Raw genomic sequence first — 19,392 nt, 5'->3', positions numbered from 1 at the left:
CACTTTCACTTTCACTTTTACATCTGAAAGTCACATGTGGTTACTGTTTAGTTTTACTATCGGATCTGAAAGTGAAAGTGAAAGTGGAGAAAAGACTTAAATATTGTCCTGTTTCTTATCCACACCTATTATATTGCTTCTGAAGATATGGATTTAAATACTGGAGTCATAATGATTACTTTTATGTTTCCTTTATGTGATTTTTGGAGCTAGAAAGGTCTGATCACCATTCACTTGAATTTTATGGACCTACAGAGCTGAAATGTGCTTCTAAAAATCTTCGTTTGTGTTCTGCTGAAGAAAGAAAGTCATGCTCATCTGGGATGGCATGAGGGTGAGTAAATGATAAGAGATTTTTGGGTGAATTTGCTTAGACCCGCCCCAACAACGTCACTCAACCAATGGCGTGAGTTGGGGGCGGGACTATCTCTTTGTTTGATACAGGGTTACGGCATACGGGAAGCGTATTCAGAAAACTTTTTTGAAAACAATGTTTATTTTTGTTTATTTTTAGAAATTACATACTTCAGCTTTAAGAAATTTCACAGTTTGAGTAGTACTTTGAGCAGCTTTTGGGAGCAACATTGCAGATAACAAAATCAATAGTCTGTGCGCTCCCACATATAATAAGCACCAGTCACCACTGGTTAGGACACAATTTAAGGGTCTCTGACCTTGGTTTTCTTTGATTTCATCTCTCATTATTTAGCCTTGACATTCACCAATGGAGATCTCTCAGAACCTGCAGCCACTGACAGCACAAGTCCAGCCAATGCCAACTTAATGAATTCTCCTATCACACCCACTCCTAATGTTGGAGAGATCTACTGTAAAAATGTATGCTTCAGTTCATTTTCAGCTAATTGGTTTATCTCTCCAAGTAGCTTGAATTTGAAGACAAGCATTTTGTTTGTGCTTGTGTCTCTTTAGCTGCGCTACCGTAACGACAGCATCTTGTCCACTGCGCCCGAGCCTCCAGACCAGCACTCCATTGTCAGGAGGATAAAGGAGAACCCAAACTCGCAGTTCAAGTGGTAATCAAAAACACTGCTCTCTAGAACAGACACACAGATCAAAGAGAAAGCATAGACACTGTTAGGAATGGAACAAAATACACTTACATTCATATACATTTATATATTCTAAATACATTAAATTCTTTATATCTTATGCTTATTTTTTGCAGTGAAACCATGGGTAAAACCATGGATAGCCAGTTACCATGGATAGATCAATGTAACTAGTTTCTGTAAGAGGTATTTATTTCGAAAAGTAGTAGCCTAATAACATTTTAAAGCTATATACTAAAAACGGGACAAAAATGAATTAGAGGTTATAATTAGATTACTGTAGATTATTTAGAAAGCATCAAATGTTTCCACCAAGTACCATAGCAAATATAGTTAGTGTAAGTAAAGTAAAACCATGGTATATTTGCGTAATTGCTGTTGCCGTGCTACTATTGTTAAATACATTGTAATATTTTGTATCCTTCTTTCAGTATTCCCTTTTCAGACACTGCAGATACTGACAGTGGAGACAATGCAGATATGGGTATGAAAGCACATTAATCATTAAGTTTGCCCTCTCACCATCTGAATCATACACTTAAGTGACTCGACTTAATGAAAAATGTCTAATTCTTTGCTGTAGATGACCATGATGTAGACATTTCCTCCTACGGGCCTTCATCCATTCACTCGTCTTCATCTTCCCACCAGTCTGAGACAATGGACTCCTATGATCTGGAGCAAGTCAATAACATCTTCAGGAAATTCTCTTTGGAAAGGTTTTTGACATTTTTTGTTTTACTTTGACAGTGCATTTAATTGGTATTCATTATCATAATTTTAGCTTTAAATTGATTCCCTTGATTGGTGACATTGAATTTTTTTTTATCTACTTCGGTCTTGTCATTTCAACCCCTTAGTACAGTATTGTACATCTATTTTATCACACCTCTTTGATCAGTGAATGTGTCTGTTTTCTATCTCCAGACCATTCCGTCCTTCGTTTAATTCAGACCCTCCTCGCAGCTCGTTGCGGCCAGTGCAGAGCCTTTCTCTGTCAGGAGAAAATCTTTTATCAGACATCGCTCTGATTGGTGGAAATGATAGTGGCATCTTTGTTTTCTCTGTCCAGTCCGGTTCTAATGCAGAGCGAGCCGGAGTTAAAGTTGGACACCATCTCTTAATGGTGAGGCTGGATCCTTCATGTGTTCCACAATCAGAAAACCCAAGCTAGTGCAATCTTTACACTTTGGTTTCATTTTCCCCTAGCTGGAGGGCAGTGTCCGTGGAGAAGCCCAGCGTGTGGCTTTGGACACATGCACCAAGGAGGAAGCCCACTGGACCCTGCAGAGATGTTCTGGACAGGTGTATCTCCACTACAAGTCCAACTATGATGGTGAGTCCCAACTTCTCTGAAAGTAGCGTGTTTCTTTTAAGAGATCAAGGTGGATGGTAGAGGTTAGAGGGTCCAACACTTCAAAAAAGACTTGTGCCACCCCAAGAGGATCCGCATTACATATGCAGGCTCTAAAGAAAAGACTGGGCTTTGGTCTTTTAGCCCACGGCTCTGTTTGAATCAATGTGCTGCACCTCTGTTTGGTGCAAATTTCTACTGGGAGTCCATTACACAGACCTTAGAGCATGTCTTTCCATCAAAGATTTCACTCAGTTGGATTGCATCCAGCACCACACTATGTTCCGGGCCACTTGCACTAGCTCTTCAGACATGCCATTGAAGTCTGAGCTGTGAAAAAAGCTGTTATTTACTGAGCCACAAAAGGTCCATGTTTTGACCATGCTCTCTTGTTTCTAGGCTATAGACGGCTGCTGAAGGACATTGAAGATGGCACGGTGGTGTCAGGAGACTCCTTCTACATACGTCTCAATCTAAACATCTCCAGCCAGTCAGATAACTGCTCATTGAACGTAAGATGTGATGAGGTTCTCCACGTGCTGGACACCATGCATCAGAGCAGGTGCGAATGGCTGTGTGCTCGTGTGGACTCTTTTACCGACAAGGACCTGGAGAGAGGCACTATACCGAGCTACTCCAGGTAAGGATGTTGAAAAAAGAAGGAAAAACCATTAAACTACTCTGCAAAAGAAAAACACAGTAACTATACATTTTGTCCAAACTGAGTAATGAGCAAAATCTGGTCCCTTAGACAAAGGGATCTCAAGCTTTTTGATGCCAAAGATCTCCATATATGATGACCCGCTTGCGAAAATATACAGGCAGCTGTATATATTTTTTTGTATAAAGACCCATTTATATTGTTTAAGAAAAATTATAAGTTTGATATTGTAAGGACATGTTGTTTCAAGTAAAATGTATTTGTATAGCGCTTTTAAAAATAATTATTGTTAAAAATCAACTTCACAGAGAATATTGCTTTACAACCTCCAGTGAGCAAGCCAAGCAGGGGAACAGTGGTGAAGAAAAATGGCTGTCAATAGAATAAAATAATTAAGATTAACCTCATGATTTCCAAGCAGAATAAAACCGAAATAATGTCAAATTCTGTAAATGTTAACTTTTTTAACTTTTAACTTATTTTACACTTTTCTTTCTCTGAAATTTTCTGAAGACCCCAGTTAAAAAAACAAACAAAAAAACGTGTCTTAGATTGTGATCTGCTCAGCTATTCGAGAAATTAGAGTGAGACTTTTATAATAATAGGATTTTATAATTCACATTTGGCTAGACATTCAGAAAACTTCAAACCCATTTTTCTCAGTTTCAGTGTTGGCATAGTTATAGTATGGTGGCAGTTTAGTGGCAGTATTATGTCCCAGTTTCAAATAAAGAGCGAACCAGCACCACTCTGCATCAACCATAATAAAAAAAAACCTCTAGAAATTCATCGAAATTTGTCTGTCGTCTGTAACTTATTATCTTATTATTGTCTATCAGTTTGTAGGTGAGTATGTGTGTGTGTGTGTGTGTGTGTGTGTGTATTTTTCTATGTGATAAGACTGTGTTAAAAAGCTGTTTAGTGAACTTGGCTGTCACCTCGTCCCCAGAGCCCAGCAGCTCCTCTTGGTGAAAATTCAGAAGCTGATGTGTCGAGGAGGTCGAGAGGAAGCAGACACTCTGCGAGGGCTGCGGGTCAGTTCCTTCTGGATTGTTGTGAAATTCACTCACTTTGGGCTTTTGCATATGCAGATTTGTCAGATGTCTGACAAGACACACTTTGTCAGTTCTAGGGCTGGGTATTGATAGAGCTTTCCCGATTTGATTTGATTTCAGTGCACAAGTTCTCGATTCGGTTTGCTTCTGATTTCAATTAGATTAAATTCAGATTCATATGGGTATATTTTCAGTTATTCTATATATTCAGTTAAATTCTCTCTCAGTAATAGAGTGAGCCTCCACACGTACGCTCAACAAGCCACGTGATAAGATGCGCGGATTGACGGTCTCAGACGCGGAGGCAACTGAAATTCTGAGACCTAGAGCGCATTGGGAATTGGGCATGCCAAATTGGAGAGAAATGGGGAGAAAATCCAAAAAAAATAAAAAAATAAAAAACATTATCTCTCAGCTACTTTAATGCTTTTAATTATAGAGGGGACCTTCTTACTTGGTACATTACGAAAATATAAAGTAGATTTTACCATTTTTATTTTATCATTAGTTTTTCCATTATTTTGGTGACATTTTAGCTTCTTTTTTTTTTAAAAAAAGGACAAATTCTGTATATTCCATCAATAAATAAATATGGTGTCTTGAAATTGCATAAATTTATTGTTACATTTTTATCATTTACATACATAAGTATTTACATACGTGCAAACACGGTACTGTCTCTTTAAGAATAGCGGCAATGAATAGCGGCAGTTTAGTGAGTGTCTCACAGAAGTGTTTTGGTTGAGCGTATATTAACGTGAGTGGAGTCGCATGGCTTCCTTACCCCATCCATGCTGTGTGATTAGAATTAAATGTTTCTATTTTTGTTGTTTTTTATCAACAACTGACTGTAAAGAACAGAAAGCATATTAAAAGAGACCGTATTCAGTGACAGATGGATTGCCTGAATCTCGTCTTTGGACACACATTACACGGAACAAGTCGAAACAAACTTTTACTGTGAACACACAGTGAAAAGATCTTGATGCTGAACTTTTTTGCCACTGTACAACTTAATCACTGGTTCACCAGCCAATGACTAATCACAGATATTTAGTCGCATAGTGCAAAATTTCGTCGCATATGCATCAATCTTGGATTTTAAGTATCGACATCAATTCAGTTGAAGATCACGATGCATCGGAAAATCGATACATTTACCCACCCCTAGTGAATTACAGTTAGTAATTAACGAGTCCATATTCAACACTATTGTGGTATTTCTCCCCTGGAATCTACTAATAAGGTTTCTTGCACCAAAAACATTTAGTTTTACATGACCATTTCCACCCTGTCTGAACTGAAGAATTCAACAGGCTATTTTTGCTAAAGTTTGTAATTATGTAAATGGTAAATCTTATGGCTGACTAACTTCTGCATACTGGCATAGTTACACTGTCGTTTATCATGACAGGCCAAGTACTACTAAATACTCGTTGATATATTTATTGATGAATCTCACAAAGTGTGTGAGAGAACATGTCTAAGTCATATATCACCCCAAAATAAAAAATTAAGAAGACCCAGACATATTCATTATAGCCTTTGTGAAATTCATCTATAAACATGAGTAGCCACATGAGTAGAGTTATTGTTAATAGTTGTGATCAATGTTCCCTCTAAGCAGACAGAAAAAACATGCGCGCAGATGGCGGACTCAGTTGTGTGGGAACATTTTCCTGAATCAGAGCTAAATGTACGCTCAGTGTTTCAACTGGAGTCCATATGAACGTTCATTGTTTTCCTGTATGGAGCTGAAGCTTTGAGTGAAATTTTGTGAGAACTAGGTGGAAATACACATTACTGAGTCGTGAAACAACATACTGCATTTACTGTGAGGCGCGAGCGCTATTGGTGAATGTGGATATGTGGCTGCGCGTCCGAACAATTAAATGTGCTTCATGGTCAATGCCCATCCCAAGAGTGATTAATATAAACAGTCGCTTATGTCTTGTCCACTGTTTTTATTTATTATCTTTATATTTACATTAATATTTAACTTTTCAAATAAAGGAGTATGTTTAATAGCATAATATCCATTTTTACTGTGGTGTTGAGTTTCAAATATCAAGAATTGTGAAATTTCACAGGTATTGGAACCAACAAAATTTTTGGTTTTATTATATATATATATATATATATATATATATATATATATACTGGCGGCCAAATGTTTGAAATAATGTACAGATGTTGCTCTTATGGAAAGAAATTGGTACTTTTATTCAGCAAACTGGCATTCAGCTGATCACAATGTATGATCAGGACATTAATAACGTGAAAAATTGGCGTCAATTTCTCAAACTAGAGACTCTGATATACTTATCCTCTTGTTTAGTTGTACATCTGGCCTTCCACAACTCTTTCTGTCCTTGTTAGAGCCAGTTGTCCTTTATCTTTGAAGACTGTAGTGTACACCTTTGTATGAAATCTTCAGTTTTCTGGCAATTTCAAGCATTGTATAGCCTTCATTCCTCAAAACAAAGATTGACTGATGAGTTTCTAGAGAAAGCTGTTTCTTTTTTGCCATTTTTGACCTAATATTGACCTTAAGACAAGCCAGTCTCTTGCATACTGTGGCTATATATATATATATATATATATATATATATATATATATATATATATATATATAAATATATATATACACATATGTACAAATACAAATCTGTTATATACAGATGCAAGTGAATGTATGGCAGAAGAGGTAGGGTATGTTGGATAATACAGTACATACATGTATATATATATATATATATATATATATATATATATATATATATATATATATATATATATATATATATATATATACATATACAGTATATAATAAAATATTCTACTCAGGTGGCCGAAGGTTCTGCCCAATAGAGAAATGGGATTTGCAAGAACAAATGTTAGAGGGAACATTGATTATTATATCATAACCATGACAATTTCTAATAGACCCATTTCTGCAACTTTATTTTCTAAATTGGACTGAAGACTGAATGAAGCTTTACACTGTGAACATTTGAGAGTCTAAATAATACATTTAACTCTTTTACTTCAAAATAGCCAGGAAAATCCTGCTTTTCATATTCCCTTCCCAATGAATTCTTACTTCCATCTGTCCACACAGAACACTCTACAACCTGAGGAACCCACACCATCTCCAGACCCCAAGTCCAGCCCACGCCTGTCCAGAGCCAGTATCTTCATCTGTCAGATATTACAGGTAACAGGTCCTCCTGAGTTTGCTTTCCATGGCACAGTATGAGGAATAGCTGTAGATAGAAGAAAAGTGTCTTGCTGAGATTAAAAGAGATCTCTGGTGTCAGTTTGTCAGCAGGACGGATAACAAGTACAAGAGGATGAACAGCAATGAACGTGTCCGCATTGTCAATGGAGGGAATCCATCATCGGTCTCCAGACCAGGCTTTGAAACGTTGAGGCCTGAGGGTAAGAATGACCACCCTCTTTTTTACTCATCTGTTTCCAGGTAATCTTTGTGGTGGGTGTCGTACTTCATTAATCACAGGTCCTCTCACGCCTCTCTTTAGTATTTAGAGCTGAATTACAATTACTTTAAACTGCTTTTAAAGGAATAGTTAGCTCAAAAATTATTTACTCAGCCTTATGTTGTTACAAACCCATATAACTGTTGTATCTACAGTATATACAGTATATTCTGGTCTGTCCTCACACAAAGCTATTGTATGACTTGTAATAGAATCATATGGACCACTTTAATGGTCCTTTTTTGTCATTTTGGAACTTAACAGCCCCAGTCCTTATTCACTTTCATTAAATGAAAAAAAAAAAAAAAAAAAAAAACGTTGCCAGGATGTTCTTCATAAATTCTCCTTATGTGTTCCACAGAAGAATAAAAAAAGAAATGGGTTTGGAACAATATGAGGGTGTTTAAGTAATGATATTTAAAATTTTGGGTGAACTGATTGTTTAAGGCTAACCCATGAATTGTTTCCATTCTTCCAGATTCGTCTGACCCAGAGAGTGACTTAAATAAGAGCTTGAACCTTATTCCATATAGTTTGGTGACTCCACACCAATGCCAGCGCAAAAGACCTGTCCTCTTCACCCCCAACGTCCTGGCCAAGACCATCGTCCAGAAGTTCCTCAATCTTGGAGGCGCTATGGAATTCAATATCTGCAAACCAGGTAAAGCTTAATTGTGAGGGTTTGTCCCTTGATTTATAATGCACTGCGGTGATGATGTTTCAAAACCTAGTAAGCTGCCTTGCAGTCTAGTGCCTAAATAGGCAGCATCCTAACTGAAATTGAACCTCAAAAGTTAATAATTTGGAGATTTTTATTTTTATAGCGACGCAATACTCTAATAAGCTGAAACAAAAAGTAGCACTCTCAAATATTGGTTACATTTAAAATTAATTTAGACTGAAATATTGTTAAATTATGTGAATTATATTTGTAGTCGACATTCCTATTGAGTCATCTGCCATCCTCAGAGCTTGTCACTATACATTCTGTAATTGACCCTTCAATAAGCCCTGCCTTAAAAGCGTTTCTGACCAATCCTGTCTTAGCAACTGTTGCCCCGCCGCCATTACTCTGACACACGTTTGCCTTTTTACAATAAGAGCCTACAGAAGTAATGTGTATTTGAGTAGTTTTAAGTGGGATTTTATCGAAATTATCCAAAAAAAATTAAAAACTGTTGTTGCTGGGTCACATGTAACAGTGACACGAGGTTCCCAGAGAGGATACACGCAGTATTTTTTCTTTCTTTAAAAAAAAACTTCAAATAAATATTGAGAAGAGCATGCTATGGATTCAGGTGTATCATTCCTCATACCCAAATGTGCCTGTATAACATCAGCAAAGTCACCTACATTTCCTCCAAGGTAAATTAAAGCTAACAACTTAACATTAATTCATTTACGTATTGATTTAGGTCTTAGTAAAGGTGATGGTAAATAAACAGTTCACATCATCAAAATGAGTGTGTTATGAGATGTTATAAGCAGTTCTTTTCACTTATACTAATGTTGTGAGGTTTGTAATTGCTATCAAGTGATGCTTTTCTCTTTTTATGTGACTGATAATCGTTTGCCTCAATTCTGATTCACAGTCTACAGAGTTTTCAATCAAATTACTGTGTATTTTAACAATTTATTTTACAAAAAATGTCAGATAAATATGCTTTACAATGTCACTCTTTCATTTCAGCCCATGTAAGAATATTATCCCTTGCGTTTATGAGAATATTTTGCCAAAAACTGCGCAGTTCACGGCAATCTCCCATTCATTCTTATGGGGAGTTTTGCAGAGCTTGTCAGAGCGAGCGGCCGTAACTAAGGGTGCTTAGTGGGGGGTAGCTCAGTGGTAAAAGATGCTGGCTACCACCCCTGGAGTTCTCTAGCTCGCTAGTTCGAATCCCAGGGCATGCTGAGTGACTCCAGCCAGGTCTCCTAAGCAACCAAATTGGCCCGGTTGCTAGGGAGGGTAGAATCACATGGGGTAACCTCCTCGTGGTCGCTATAATGTGGTTCGTTCTCGGTGGGGAGTGTGGTGAGTTGAGCGTGGATGCTGCAGTGGATGGCGTGAAGCCTCCACACGCGCTATGTCTCCGTGGCAACGCGCTCAACAAGCCACGTGATAAGATGCGTGGGTTGGCGGTCTCAGACGCGGAGGCAACTGGGATTCGTCCTCCGCCACCCGGATTGAGGCGAATCACTACGCGACCACAAGGACTTAAAAAAAAAAAAAGAAAAGCGCATTGGGAATTGGGCATTCCAAATTGGGTGAAAAAGGGGAAAAATACCCCCCCCCCCCCCAAAAAGGGTGCTTAGTGAGGGGTCAGTTGTTACCTCTGTAAAGGATACATGAAATACTGCTTTAAAATCTGGCCAAATCGAGGTATCTTATAAGTCAGCATATTACTGCCTACCTTTTGGAATAGCTTTTGCGTTTGGTTTCTTGCCTTCAAATTATGCCTTAATGCACTGTTCCCGGTTCAGTACAAGTTAAGCTCAATCGGCAGCATTTGTGGCATAATATTGATTACCTCAAAAATTTATTTTGACTTGCCCCACCTTTTGTTTAAAGAAAGCAAAAATCTGGGTTACAGTGAGGCACTTACAATGGAAGTGAATGGGGCCAATTTTTGAACATTAAAATACTCACTATTTCAAAAATATAGCCACAAGACATAAACAAATATGCATGTAAACATGATTTTAGTGTGATAAAATAACTTAACCTTTTCTGTGTAAAGTTATAGCCAATTTTACAACTTTGTTGCCATGACGATGTAATGTCAATAAAACCTAAAACCCTAAAATGACTGTGAAAATGACAATTTAAACAACTTTACAGCAAATAATACACGAGTTTTAACAGAAGCACTAATATAAGTGCTTTTATAAAATTATAAGCTTCACATTTCTGCCTTTAAGCCCTCCAAAAATTGTCCACATTCACTTCCATTGTAAGTGCCACACTGTAACCTTGATTTGTGCTTTTATTTTAAAGAAAAGGAGAGATGAGTCTAAGTGAATTTGTGCTGTGAACAAATGTGAAAAAAAAAAATGAACAAATACTGTCGATTGAGCTTAATGTGTATTCAACCCGAAATATTCCTTTAAAATGCTGTCCAGGTTTTTGGAACAGAGCCATACTGTTCACTGAACAAAAACTGCAAAAAGATTGTTAACTGTGGATCACATGTCCAATATATTTATCTTGGGAAAAGGATCTTATGTTATTTTTATCTCTTTTCCATGAGTTCAACCGTTATGTCACAGGCAACATCCCACTCGGTCTATATTTAGTACAGTCTCATGAAATATATGTAAAATACCTCAAAAAGATTTAGATGAATACAGCTGTTACAAGCAGAACATTAACATAATTTTAATCAATTATTATTTAACAGGGAATGTCAGCATTGTTTTCATAGAAACAAAATTTTGCACTAAAGCACTACTAATTCATCTTCCTTTCAGACATTCTGACAAAAGATGAATTCCTCATGAAACAGAAGATTGAGCCCATCATTTATTCCAAAGAAAAGCAGGGAGGCACATATGAATGTATCACCCCAGAAAATATTGAAGCAGTTGCCTCCAAGGTACAGTAATGAATGCTCTTTTCAAGACAATTTAAAAATAGCTGAATTATGTTTTTGCTTTTATGTGCTGTCATTTCTTCTGCTTACTCAAAGTTGTCAGATCTTTATATATTTGCTGCTTTGCCAAGCAAGTCTCACGACTCATTTCGAAGTGCTTCCTCTTGGTGAGAGCTTAACCCTTTCCTAGAAGACTCATACCCCCTTTCCACCAATCTGGCACTGTTCCATGCATAAAAAAACGATATTGCTTCAATTATAATCAATGAAGCTCTCTACACTGCAAGTGCCCAATGCAGCAAAGCAACATGCATTCAGTGTCCGGACACTAATTTTGTCATGCTACAAAGACACTTCAGCCATTTTATTTTCCCCATCTGTCATTAAAAAAAGCTTTTACTCACAAATATCATGTGGAAATCAATAGCTGTAAATTGTATTTATATTTTTGATGGTAAAATATGTTCACAAACTAGAAGTAAGATTTTATTATTATTATTATTTATTTATTTATTTATTTATTTTGGTGGGTGGGTTATGTAATGTATTCAGCTGCATCAATGTTTGGCTCTGAAATCAGTGGAAACGGGAGCGAGTGTTATGTGACACAACACCAGTTGAGGAACAGTGACCCAAGGTAGACTGGTGACTATGGAAGACTAAAAAAATGAAATATAGCAATCAATTATCAATATATTATTTGAAAAATAAATATTTAAATAATAAACCATTTTCAAATTGATGAATGAATACCCATATTTAAAAATGTTTATTCAGTTCATGTTTAAAAATGTAGTCGAATTTAACCATAATATAATAAATTATTAAATGGTTTTAAATGCATATTTGAAATTGCATTTTAAAAAAGCATTTGCCAAATGCTTTTCTTTATCCATTTGCCAATTGAGATGCCATGCATTGGAAAGTTCACACATGGGAGCGCCCAACTGAATTTTAAGACACGCCCCTTAGATGCACAATGACTGCCTGCCTGCAAATCTTTTTTTATTTTTTTGTTTATAGATATTAACAAACATTTAATAATTGATTTTAAGACATTTTTATTTTTGAATTAAGTGATAATTGATTCCTTCATTTGATTTTTTGGTGGGACTCCAAGTCCTCAATAGGTGACAGGTGTTCTAGTCTAAATCAGATCAATTAACTCCCATGCTCTCTGCTTGTGAATGGATCCTGTCCCACCTTTACACAGAAACTAGAAGTAGAACCATTTTAAGAACTGGCAGTCACAAGAAGAGCTCTATAAAACACTGCATCTTTTTATTTTTATTTTATTTTTTTATTAAAAAGGGAACTAAACAGCAGCATGTAGGAGATGTCTGAAGCCTTCTGTAGATGCAGTCTGCTTGTTGGGGTTTTATCAGGTGGTTAGACAAGAGGCAGCATATTGTTTTTCACATACTAATCTGTCAGGAGATGAGTCAAACTTTCCACTGCAAATCTCATTCGAGTTGTGGCAAAAACTGGACAAAGAAATGAGAACAGAAGCCTCACTATATGTATTCTCAACATATACATTTTAAATTGTAACAAAATGTGCACTTATTGTTCATAATGATCTTTAATTGTGTCACTTTTTATGTGAACTATTGTGTAATTTGTCAAATAATCCCTATTGCTTGTCTTTGTTTATTACAGCACTGGATTAAAAGTCCACTTTTTTAATATTTTTCTTAAAAACACTCTGCAGTTAATTCAGATTTTACATACTCCATTCAAACTTTGTTTTGTAGATGACTTCAGCCTTAGTTTATAAAGTAAAGCTGATAAGTTTTAGATTTTTTTTTTTTTAAAACATTATAGTTTTGAAGAAATTTAAGATTAAAGGTTTAAAATGATATACACTGTTAGAATGTTCAGGATTCGAAATCTAATCAACAACGATTACGTCATCGTTATATTTGCATAATTAATTGCGATTGGTCATTCTTAAGTATGTATTTATGCATGCTTAATTTTGATTGATCTGTTTATCCATTGAAACATGTTACTATCAATGTCTCTCACTTTATCTACATTTGGGTTTTTAACTTTTCTAACTATCATTTTATGTAAAACTTTAACATTCTGTTTTTTTTTTTTTTTGTTTTTTTTTTGCTGTTTTGTAAGCACTGGTATTTCCTTCGGGAAAATGTTTATTTAGTCTTCATGTATTTCTTAGAATAAGCACTGTCTACTGGAAGCTGATCTGAGTTGTGTGAAAGACCTGCTAAGAAGGGAGATCTACCCCATCGTGATTTTCATCAAAATCTGTGAAAGGAACATAAAAAAATTAAGGCAAGCAATCTTCTGAGATCTTTTTACATCTAGCTTGCAAAGATTAAACAAGTCAGAAATTGCTTGTTTCTCTTATTTTCTCTCTGTTTTGTATTCATTTCTAATTCCAATTAAATTTTCATCATTGATCAAGGTCAACTAGTAATCATTTATTATGTTTTCCTCTAAGCAGAAGACTGCCTCTGAAGGTGGACTCTGAGGATGAGTTTTTAAAGATGTGCCGCTCCAAAGAGAAGGAGCTCGAGACTCTGCCGTGCTTGTATGCCAGCGTGGAGTCAGACTTTTGGGGTGGGGTGGAGGACCTCCTTAAAATCATCAAGGACAAGATTTTTGAGGAGCAAAAGAAGACGGTCTGGGTGGAGCAGGATCTACTTTAAATGACCTGTTTTAACCTTATCAGGAGAGCAGATAAGGATACGCTGTGATACGGCTTATGGTATGTCTGCACACCGAAACTCTGTCTGTTTCCAGTTCGGGGGTGGAATGTATGCAGCACAGGCGCATGAACAGGAAGTGACTCTGTCAAAGGCTGCAGACTGACGTAGTGTGTTTCTCTCGCAGTAAAAAAAATAAAATAAAAAAACGTGGACAAGGAATCCTTTGACACCCCTGAGGTATTCATTGTAAGAACTGGAAATGTTCTCATCCCAAAGCTTCTTATTTATTATTCTCCTGAAGCGAAGCTGTTGTCAATAAAACATTATCCTGTCCACTCTCCACCTGTAATACTCAATAGAGCACTGCCCAATGCATTGTGCTTCAGTTGTGACCACAAATTAGATTTATATGTATAACTGTACATTAAATCTGATGCCTTTATCAATGCAGTAGCCACATTTGTTTTCTTTGAAGGCACATTACGTAGATGAATATGTTTTTATTAATTTGTTACTTGTATATTTATTTTAATATGAGCCCTCCGTATGTCATTTGGAATGTGTTTTGGTTGTTGTGGTAAGCTTTAATATGGATAACACAAGTGTGGCTTATCTCTTTGCCTGTTTCAGCTGCTACCTTTGTACTTGCCAAGCTTTTGAACATTGCATACTCTAGTTCAATGGCATTAACTTTGTTTGATCTACATTTTGAGCACAAGACTGTGACTGACATCTTGTGAAGCTTTGTTTTTTTATGTTGGCATTATCTTGTAGTGCTTTGGTGGTTTCTGTTTAAGCTGTCATTGATTGTTCTAAAAACTACCACCAGACGTTCTTGGTATGTTCTGCCCTACAGTGGGCACTCATTTCGTTTAGATGTTATATTACAGATGGTCTTTATGTGTGAGAGCTATTTCTGATGCATAACAATGTTCTTATTACATTCTGTATAGATTTAGATCTGTTGTACTGCTTGGCATTCAGACCTGAGACAAATGGTTTATAGTTGACTACATGGACATAAACCTTTTTTTTTTTCAGCATCAGGATTTTTGGTTAAAAGAATGGGAGTATGGGAGATTTTCACAAAACCAGTCAAGAAAATGTCCCGGTCTTATTTGACCCCAAAATCAAAGTAAACAAATAAGAAATTATATTTTACATATACAGTAGGAAATTAGCCTATTTCAGGGCCATTAAGATGTATTACATTGTGACATTGTTTTCATTACAGTTAAAGACATTTTACCCCAATTCTCATTACCGTAATGTGAAAAAAGATCAGTCATTATGATATTCTTAATACTGCAATGTGAACAAATGAATTATTTTATTTCAATTGTCAATTATTTATACATCATAGTTGTACTTCCTTGGTACTACCTTGCATTTTCACAGATTTACACTACCGGTCAAATGTTTTGAAACACTTGACTGAAATGTTTCTCATGATCTTAAAAATCTTTTGATCTGAAGGCGTATGCTTAAATGTTTGAAATTAGTTTTGTAGACAAAAATATAATTGTGCCACCATATTAATTTATTTCATTATAAAACTACAATTTAGTAATAAAAAAAAAAGTTTTTGAAATGAATGACTTGGACCAAATAATAAAGAAAAGCAGCCAATAAGTGCCCAACATAGATGGGAACTCCTTCAATACTGTTTAAAAAGCATCCCAGGGTGATACCTCAAGAAGTTGGTTGGGAAAATGTCAAGAGTACATGTCTGCAAATTCTAGGCAAAGGGTGACTACTTTGAAGATGCTAAAATATAACACAGTTTTGATTTATTTTGGATTTTGTTTAGTCACAACATAATTCCCATAGTTCCATTTATGTTATTCCATGGTTTTGATGACTTTACTATTATTATAAAATGTGGGGGAAAAAAAATTATAATAAAGAATAAGCGTTTCAAAACTTTTACCGGTAGTGTATATATATTTTTTAATCATTGTAAAACTGTAATACAGTAATAAAAAAAAAAGTGCTGACAATAATGTCACAATGCAAACAATCTTAATGGTCTTAAATGTAGGCCTTATATTCAATATGTACAAAATAATATGTATAATATGACCAGGACAGGTTTCGTGAGAATCACCCGTATAAGGGAAAGTACATATTTTAGGTTCTGTGTGCTTATTTACATAAATAGTCCTGTGGTGTGACAATTGAATTTTTAAAAGTACAAATATTTCATGTTGAATTTTTGTTAAATAGTTTTAGTTTTAGAAGTATTGCATGTTGCGCTGCAGGACACTGCCGTTACTTTTGAACATGTCATTTTTACTTCCTATCTTGCCTATCTGATTTAAACATACTGTATGCAGAGGTGAATATATTTATTGTTTAGATTAATAATGTTCATAAAGAAACTTTCTATACCACAAAGCTCCATATTAGCACCAATTAAATGAAAATATATAGCAATTTCTATTGCAGAAGACGGCAAAGACAGGGTAGGACATTTCCTGATGTATTATGTTTGTAAATGTATTATTATTATTATTATTATTATTATTATTATTGTCATTAACTTAGTTTTATCCAGGGGCAAAGATGCTGTGGGAGGGTCATTAAATTGTCTACTGTTTGTTGCCCTTCTCTCAGCTGTAATGAGATATATGCCCCTTGATCTTACTTTTTTATTTTTTATTTTACATTGTTTGGAAAAAGACACAAGAATGTACTTTATGCAGCTGACTCAATGCAAGGTGTGTTTTATATTAAATGGTTTTGAGAAGCAGAGTTTATGTTTTCTGTCATCTGATGTGTACATCCAGCTGAGAATGCTTACAGTGATCAGGGTTAAAACTCACTAGATGCTTCGGCTGCTGATCTTTTATGAGGCATGCGTACTATGCTTCAGAAACTATCTGATACATTTTTGCTGTTGAAATGAAAACTGAAAAACAGTCAAAGGGCTTGAAAAGAGGAGAAATCCTGGACAGAGTGTGTCACGAGCGCAGCAGTGGAAATTTCTGTTGCTCCCTGACAGCAGACATCTTGTTGCTTCATGTGGTGTTGGTGGTGGTTCTTCTCAGAGTAGCGTCACTTGCAGACAACAACCCTGACGGTAAACCAACTTTCCACTGTGATTGTAAATACCATTCAAGAAACTCTCAGGTCTGTCACTGTTTACTAAAACAAAGGGAAATAAGTTTCATTTAATGTAATGCCTCACATAAGATTGTATACAACTCTGCTAAAGTTTCTCAAGAAGTTAGAGAGAAGGACTACCACGTTTTTAGTCATAAGCAAGTTGTTTTGCAGAACGAAATGCCCTGTTTCCTTTTTAATATGTCAGCTTATTGTTTACCATGTTTAAGATTCCTTCATGAAAGGGGGAAGTAGAGATAAGAAAATATAATTTGCACATCAATGCAAACACATCATTTTGTGAATGTCTAGAGCAAACAACGCTGGTTTCTCCCTAGACCTGCTCAGTGGCTGTGCATTATACTGTTGCGACCCATGTGCTTTAGAGATAGCATTATGTAAAAACAAATTATTTGTATTTTTTACTATCGCATATTCAAAACCACTATGCGAACAACCAGTCTAGACATAATGCAGCAACCAGTCAAGCTTTTCAATGATGTGCTGCAATGTTCTACACGTTTTTTCTTCTTTTTGTGCCTTTCTTATACAACTGACAGCTACAGGAATTATTGCGTACATCACGAGGGTATCGCTTTGATGTGACAGATGGCTTGCCAGTCTGTTAAATGCAGCGGTCACTGTATCCACCAGTCAAATCTGAGGAGCGCTGGAGCTGAAATGCCATAACAGACTCTCCATCAGGGTGTGTCTGTAACGGACATCAGAACTTTGTGCCTAGACCATCTGTAACCCCATGCAACATGGTGATACTGAGCAGTAACACTCCATATTTCACCCACAAATGCATACGCATTCAGATCCCACTCATCCTTTTGAGATGCTGTTTACCAAAACACAGGTAAATATGTTTTCCACACTATTAAATATGTTAAATACTAATGTCAAATGTGCGGAAAAATGTTTATTACAGTTGATTATGAAAACACATTTTCAAGATCATTGCTCTGATTAGAAAATAGAGGCCTTTGCTCATCAGCTGCATCCTTAGAAGGTGTTTAATGTGTTTTGTGGAGTCAGGACAATAAAAAGAGTTTCCGCAATTTGAACGAGCTCATCCCAATAAAGGGAGCATCAACAATGTGCTACTCTTTGCTCTCTTTTGTGTTAAAATTATCACTTTAGAGTTGATACTATTATCTGCTTAGTCATATTCAATTACAAGCATTCTTTCTTTCATTCTTTCTTTATTCGTTATGAAAAACATGGGCTTGTTTTTCAAGCAAACCATCCTATTATTCATTTTTCATCATGGTGATTAAGTATTCAGTATGAAATGTTAACAGACTAACAGACTGTGAATTCAGCAACAGTAGGTCAAAAGTTCTGCTACTGAAATCGGTCTGTGCTCACCATAATTCGAACCACTGCCCCCAGTGACCAAGGCTGGAAGTGTTGTAACGGTGAAATGTCCACAGAGTGGTGCCAAAAGCGAGTAGTATTTGTTGTTCTAAATGATGTAATACAGTCAACAGGAATGCATATTTTATTAATTCTACCCCCTAACCTAAACCCCAACCCTAAACCTAACCATCAATGGGCTAAAAATTTATTTTTAGTGCGAAAATGTAACCTCAGAATTAGAGTTTCACGGTATACCATGGTATGAAAATTGACTGTTTTCATACCATGTACATTTGCTTATCTACGGTGTTGAGGAAAAAAATGCAACAGGACGGAGAATCTCACCTGCGCGTGCGCATCTCCTTTCCTCCTGGACTGTTAGGGTTAGGGTCAGACTCGTCAACTTGCGCCACACACATGCAGCGGAGAAAATGTCAGAGAGAAGCGAGGGGGTCTGACATAAGTGAGTGTGTGTGTGAGTTAAAGCAGTGTTTCTCAACTGGTGGTTTGCAGGTCTATTCGGACTGGGTTGCGGACAGCAGGGAAAGAACAATGACATGGTTCTCCCATTGAAGATATTTCGGCGGCCGCACAAGTGATAGTCTATTTAGGACTGCTGAGGGAGATTTAATGATAATAATAATTTAAGACTAGCTACATTGACCTAACCATGGTAATGAGGAGCCTTTCCTCCTGTGTAATATGTATGTTCTGTTTGAAATTAGGAAACAAATGGGATAATAATGGGCTCATATAAGTAAATATGCACTTCAATTTTTAAAAGGAGGGAGAAAAAACTTCCTGTCGCTTTTGTTGTTGACATCACCAACAAAAATAATGTCACTTGATGCATGTCCTTGTACTTGAAAACCATGAACAAAACTATGCAACATAAAAGGAAATGCATCCCAGATACATTAAATACAGGTTACGTTTTTACTATAGTGGGTCGCCACTTGATTTCCATTTTAAAATCTGCATCCTGAAGCAAAACCAGTTGAGAACCACTCAATTTTA

At 36.2% G+C, this 19,392-nt stretch overlaps 1 protein-coding gene across 1 annotated transcript in view; it reads left to right on the top strand.

The window, feature by feature from the left end:
* The window catches only part of LOC127450174 (caspase recruitment domain-containing protein 11-like), a 47,086-nt gene extending 33,045 nt beyond the window's left edge, over positions 1-14,041 (top strand). The window contains exons 11-24 of the mRNA XM_051714032.1: positions 710-837; positions 931-1,034; positions 1,502-1,554; positions 1,654-1,789; positions 1,998-2,196; positions 2,280-2,406; positions 2,824-3,064; positions 4,035-4,119; positions 7,262-7,357; positions 7,461-7,581; positions 8,119-8,301; positions 11,109-11,233; positions 13,413-13,528; positions 13,701-14,041. Of these exons, the coding sequence (XP_051569992.1) occupies positions 710-837; positions 931-1,034; positions 1,502-1,554; positions 1,654-1,789; positions 1,998-2,196; positions 2,280-2,406; positions 2,824-3,064; positions 4,035-4,119; positions 7,262-7,357; positions 7,461-7,581; positions 8,119-8,301; positions 11,109-11,233; positions 13,413-13,528; positions 13,701-13,905 (1,919 nt within the window). The 3' untranslated portion in view covers positions 13,906-14,041. The remainder of the gene's footprint in view (positions 1-709; positions 838-930; positions 1,035-1,501; positions 1,555-1,653; positions 1,790-1,997; positions 2,197-2,279; positions 2,407-2,823; positions 3,065-4,034; positions 4,120-7,261; positions 7,358-7,460; positions 7,582-8,118; positions 8,302-11,108; positions 11,234-13,412; positions 13,529-13,700) is intronic.
* Positions 14,042-19,392: the final 5,351 nt, after the last annotated feature.

Source organism: Myxocyprinus asiaticus, chromosome 13, assembly GCF_019703515.2.
Source record: "Myxocyprinus asiaticus isolate MX2 ecotype Aquarium Trade chromosome 13, UBuf_Myxa_2, whole genome shotgun sequence".
NCBI classification, from domain to species: domain Eukaryota; kingdom Metazoa; phylum Chordata; class Actinopteri; order Cypriniformes; family Catostomidae; genus Myxocyprinus; species Myxocyprinus asiaticus.
The sequence above is the reverse complement of the archived record's forward strand: the minus strand, read 5'-3'. Positions and strand labels throughout refer to the sequence as shown.